The sequence below is a fragment of the Camellia sinensis genome, chromosome 3 (assembly GCF_055761805.1).
Source record: "Camellia sinensis isolate YWXY chromosome 3, ASM5576180v1, whole genome shotgun sequence".
In the NCBI taxonomy this organism is placed as follows: Eukaryota; Viridiplantae; Streptophyta; class Magnoliopsida; order Ericales; family Theaceae; genus Camellia; species Camellia sinensis.
Genome location: NC_138963.1, coordinates 78,725,898 through 78,731,897, shown reverse-complemented (window position 1 = coordinate 78,731,897; position 6,000 = coordinate 78,725,898). Strand labels below are relative to the sequence as shown.

At 30.7% G+C, this 6,000-nt stretch overlaps 1 protein-coding gene across 1 annotated transcript in view; it reads right to left on the bottom strand.

Annotated features, from left to right (window-relative positions):
• Positions 1 to 3,809: 3,809 nt before the first annotated feature.
• Positions 3,810 to 6,000, bottom strand: part of LOC114296013 (mogroside I-E synthase) — a 48,873-nt gene continuing 46,682 nt past the window's right edge. Inside the window, 2 exon segments of the mRNA XM_082918169.1 lie at positions 3,810 to 4,375; positions 5,539 to 5,589. Coding sequence (XP_082774295.1) covers positions 3,810 to 4,375; positions 5,539 to 5,589 — 617 coding nt within the window.

Here is a 6,000-nt window from a genome sequence, read left to right as displayed (position 1 = left end):
AGTGTGATTAAAAGGAGTATTCAGAACATTTATTAATAGTGTTACAAACTATGAAGATAAATGATGCATTGCATATATAGTCAATGTATATAATATTATTTACTATTATTCCTTAAGGGCATCTTTAATGGTTGTTGCTATTTTACTATTGTTATTACTATAACTTGACAATAAATAGTGTTATTTTGTCAAATTATAACAATGGTGTTCCAATGGTGATTTGCTATTTTTGGCAAATCTCAATCAATTTTCCCTCCAAATTTGTAGGTGTTGTTCGGATATAGGTTTTTTGTGATTTTATTTTTATTTATTTTTTGTCTTTTGTGACATTTTTTTACATGTTTGTTAAAAAAAATTATATATTTATATTATTCCCAACTAAATAAATATAAAAAATTGAAAAAAATGAAAAATTGAAAAAAAAAAAAAATTCAATACAATGTTCTTCATTTAATACAATGGTCTTCATTTAATAAAAAGACATTAAAAAAAATTTCAATACAATGTTCTTCATTTAATGAAATTTCAATACAATATTCTAATAAAAGTTAATAAAATTTCAATACAATATTCTAATAATATTTAAATTTAATATTCCAATACAATTTAATAAAATTTTAATTTTTTAATTTCAATTTTTTGTTAAAAATAATTTCAATTTATTACAAATAATTTCAACGGCTCACCATCCATCTATCTAGAACAATCCGTGCATTCCAATATTATCTACCTATATACCTCTCCTTGTTGAGTCATATATCTATGGCACCAAGCTCTCTCTCTCTCTCTCTCTCTGCTGTCTCTTCATTCCCCTCCCTGATCTTCATCTCTCTCTCCTCTTTTCTCATTTTCTCTCCTCAAATCTTCCAAATCAAACCCTAACCAAGCCGATCTCTCTCCACTAATCTAGTTTCAGTCTCTCTCTATACCTCTCTCGGTCTCCATGGATGAACCCGAAGCTGGTTTCAGTCACCGATCGGTCTCCATCTGCCTCTCTCTCTCTCTGTCTCACTCTATCCCTCATCTCTCTGTCTTCGATCGGTGAATTCTGAACAGATCGGCGACTGTTTGAAACAGAGAGAGAGATGAGACCAGGTATATGATCTGTGTCAGTCGATGAATCTCTCAACCAGGACGATGAGACCAGGTTTTTTCTGAATCTGTTTTTTTTTTAATCTGTATTCTGAATTTTTTTTTTTATCTGAATCTGAATCTATTTTTTTTTAATCTGTTTTGTAATTTTTTTGAATCTATTCTGACGATGAGAGCATCTCAAATTTGGCAAATTATAGCAACCATTGGATCTATTTTGGCAAATTTGGAATTTGAATCTGTGAATCTGTATTTGAATCTGTGAATCTTTGAATCTGTAATTTGAATATGTAATTTTTTTGATGAATTTTAATCTGTGAATCTTTGAATCTGAATTCTGGATCTGTAATTTTTTTCCTGTCAATCTGTGAATCTGTTTGATGAATTGGCTGAGTTGGCGTGAAGGGAGGGAGGGAAGGAAGGAGGGAGGGAAACCGTTGGTTTATGGCTGAGGTGGCATGAATGGCAGCTGCCAAAGCTTATGTCAAATTTGACACAAGCTTTGGCATTTCTCAAATTTGGCAGCTGCTATGTTTTGCCATTGGAGCATCAAAATTCAATGGCAGCTGCTATATATAGCAATGGCAGCTCCAATGGCAAACCATCGGAGATGCTCTAACAAGTGTATAGGACACTTGTTAGCAGAACCGAAAAAGCATTTTGATTTAGTTTTCTAATTTAACTCTGTTACATAAAATAATTTAAATATTAGAGAATTAAATTGAAATATTTTTAATACATTAAAATGAGATTAACACAAATATAAAAAAAAAAAATCACTTTATTTCCTCTAGTTTTGTTTTGGAGCACTTTACCCTCTTACAATTCGAATATAGGTAAAGAACCCATTCAACTTGCTTGTTTTCATTTTTTAGAAAACACTTTTTAACAAATTTTATTTTCTTATTTTTCGTGTTTTTTTGTTTTTACTGAATTTTTTTAATATTTTAAGCAATTTTTTTACTTTTTAGACACATCTAACATAAATACACCTAAAAAGTAAAAAAGTTGTAAAAAAAATATTTTAAAAATTTATTAAATACCAAAAATATAAAAAAATAAAAGAATTCAGTACATTTTTTGTATTTTTATATATTTATTAATTTTTTAAAATATTTTTTCATAATTTTTTTACTTTTTAGATACATCTAACTAAGGTGCATCTGAAAAAGTAAAAAAAATGTTTAGAATTTAAAAAATATTCACTAAAAACCAAAAAATACGAAAATCAAAAAACTCAGTTATCAAAAAACTTAATCCAGAAAACTCAAACCAAACACACTGATTATGATTTCGGATTGAAGTGCAAAGTTAACTCGGTATAAATAAAGACAAAATTACCTAAATACCCCTATAACTCTCTCTCTCTCTCTCTCTCTCTCTCCCCTTTAATATGCATAATTTTCTATCTTAATAACGTATTTAACAAATAAAATCATAATAAACTAAACATCCTAATTTATTATCATAAAATTACCTTGATCTAATTTTTTTTAAACCCAATTTCTTATTTAACAACATTTAAATTAAATACAAAATTACCATAAATTAAACCATAAGATTAACCCAAACACCTTAATTTATTACCTTAAATTTATCTTAATCTAATTTTTAATTTTTAATCTAATTTATTATTTAATAAAATTTTAAAGTAAGCACACACATATATAATTAATTAAATCATAAATTAAAATAAATACCCTAATTTATTACCGTAAAATTACCTTATTTAATAACATTTTTAATTAAACATATGAATGTATATATTTAACAAATTAAATTATAAATTAAGCAAAACACACCTAATTAATTATAAAAATTACCTTATTTAATAACATTTTAAATTAAACATATAAATATATATTTAACAACTTCAATTATAAATTAACCTAAATATCTTAATTTATTACCATAATTTTAAGCCAATTTATTATTCAATAATATTTTAAATTAAACATTTACATATATATACATATATTAAATTAAACATAAATTAACCTAATTACTCTAATTTATTATCATAAAATTACCTTAATCTACTATTTAATTTTTTACCCAATCTCTCATTTAATAACATTGTAAATTAAATTATTATTATTTTTTAATAAAAGATGACACTTAGGGTTAGGGTTAGGGTTTGGTTAGGATTAAGATTTAATTTGGAAAATAGGATGAATAGGAGGATTAAGATTTAATTGAGAGTGTGTGACACATCTTCCATTATATTTCACAGAAAAAACTAATCATAGTACTTTAATTCAAATCATAAGGAAGGTTTCTGTCTATATTTGAACCATAGGGGGTAAGCGAAATTATAAGGGGATAAAGCGAATTTTGCCCTTCAAATATTGGAGACCAAATCGAAACACTTTTATGCATTGGAAATTAAATTGACATACAATTTAAAATTAAGAACTAAAATGACACAAAGGCTCATAATTTGAGAATTAAAAATGTAATTAACTCATTTTTAAAATCATACGTGTTGTTCATTTGCTTAACGATAAATCATGTACTAGGCTTAACGAATAAATCATTTTTTTTTCTTTCATAAATAATTTACGTACATAATCTTAGAATATAAGCAAATCATTTTTCTATCATAAAAGTGAGCCCTATGATGGACCCAAATCGACCAGCATGTTCTAGTTTATTGTAGAGAGGAAAAAACCATATCCTAATTTGTATACAGGTAACTGATTCACAAGCATGCTTAATTAGGAGTGGCCTAATTTAGAAACAAACTCATCAACACTCCTATCTGAGCTACCACCTTCATCAACTGCCTCCCTTGCCAATTCCCTCCATTTCATTGCATTGCTCCTAATCTCTCTCCCTCTCTCCCCTTCCATCACTTCCCTTATGCAACCCCCTACCGCTTCTCTCCTCACTATCCCGCTCTCTTCGCGTTGAACCCCGGACTCCCATCCCAACACATCAATGACATATTTTGCATTTGTGCTTTGGTCTGTCCGTTGTGGGATTGCCACCATTGGGACTACCAAAGTCGAATTCCACGCACAATGCGTCGCCTCGTGTGCTAGAACTTCCAATTGAGGACACCATGACACCACAAAACACTTCTCGTTTGTGTCCTCCACAAAATGTTTTGGAAGCTTGAACTCTTCTGTTGCTCTGACCACCCACAAGAAGTGGCAATTGCTTCCTCTCAAACCGCATGCTAGTTCTTCCATTTGGTCGACTCCGAGTTTGGCCGAACTCCCAAAAGAGACATAGATGACTGACCCATTTGGTTGCTCATCAAGCCATTTCATGCAAGCACACTACAAGAAAAACCATTTTTGGCGACTAAATTTTTAGTCGCCAAAAGTCCGCTTTTAGTCGCCGAAAGTCGAGTTTTTACTTTCAGCGACTAATTTTTTTAGTCGCCCATTTTGTCGCGCATACGTGGTCGCGAGAGGTATCGGCGACTAAACTTTTTTTAGTCGGCAAAAAAGAGCTCTTTAGCGACCAATTGTTTAGTCACCATTGGTGCATTACACTTTTTAAAAGCACACATTTAGCGACTAATATTTTAGTCGCCAATAGTCCATTAATCGCCGACTAAACTATTTTGTCGCCCAAAATAACACTTTTGGCGACTAAAAGTTTAGTCGCCAAAGGTTCTTCCGTAAAAAAAAAAAAAAACAAATTCTTTGATTTTTCTGAGATTTGAAAAACGAACCATTCAACTGCCAACACCTTTACCAACATACTCCCTCCACTATGCCACTTGAACATCACATGACTATATATGCAATATATATTATTTATATACTATTTTGACCGGTATTCATACAAAGCCATATATGTAAATATAATTATTTTTATTGAATATAATTTATGTAAAAAATAAATTATTTATTAAAAAAAATGTAGGCCACTTTTGGCGACTAAATCAATTATTTAGTCAATTCTATGATTTTTGGGCTACTAATTAATTTGTTGTCGCTAAAAAAATATGTTTAAATTAAAAATAGCACTTTTGGCGACTAAATCTGTTTTTAGTCGCCAAAAACGTCCCGTTTTGGCTACTAAATTGAAATTTAGTCGCCAATTCACTGTTTTTAGCTACTAATTTTTTTTTTGTAGCCAAAAACCTTCATTTTCAGCGACTAATCTTTTTTTAGTCGGCAAAAGACCTATAATTGGCGACTAAAATGGTTTTTAGTCACCAAAACCATCACTTTTGGCTACTAAATTATTTTAGTCGCCAAAAACCGTCGCTTTTGGCTACCAAACAACCTTTAGTCGGTAAAACTACTACATTCGGCGACCAACAAACAGTTTAGTCGCTAAAACCCTGGTATTCGGCGACTAATTCATTTTAGTCGGCAAAAGGCTTCATTTTTGGCGACTACATCCAGTTTAGTCGCCATTTGGTCAACTTTCAGCGACGAAATTCTGAATTTTAGTCGCCATTTGTGCTTTTTCTTGTAGTGGCATCAGTTTTTGGCCTGTAAATGTTGAGGCCATAATCTTTGTCATCTTGGAGTCACTTGGACCAACTATACCTTCCGGCCATGTTTGTTTGGGCGGACTGGATTAGTATTCTCATGACTAATAGTCCTAGGATTACGAATCTGTTAGATTATGTATCCTATCTTAACTAATAGTCAAATTTAAAATAATTAGTCCGTACTTTAATTGTTTAACCAAACATCGGATTAATAATTTTATTAGACTATTAGTCCAATCCCAAACTCATGTCCACCCAAACAAACATGGCCTCCATATACGTAGTAGTCCAAGTATATGGAAGGTATGGTTAGTCCAATTGTCCTCAGTGGCCAAAGCTTTTCCATCTAAGTCCACCATCTATATATGTAATATGTTGGGTGCAAAGTGTATGCCTGTGAATTATGGTGGGATCACAAATTTAGGGGAGAGAAAAACTGCAAAGATCAG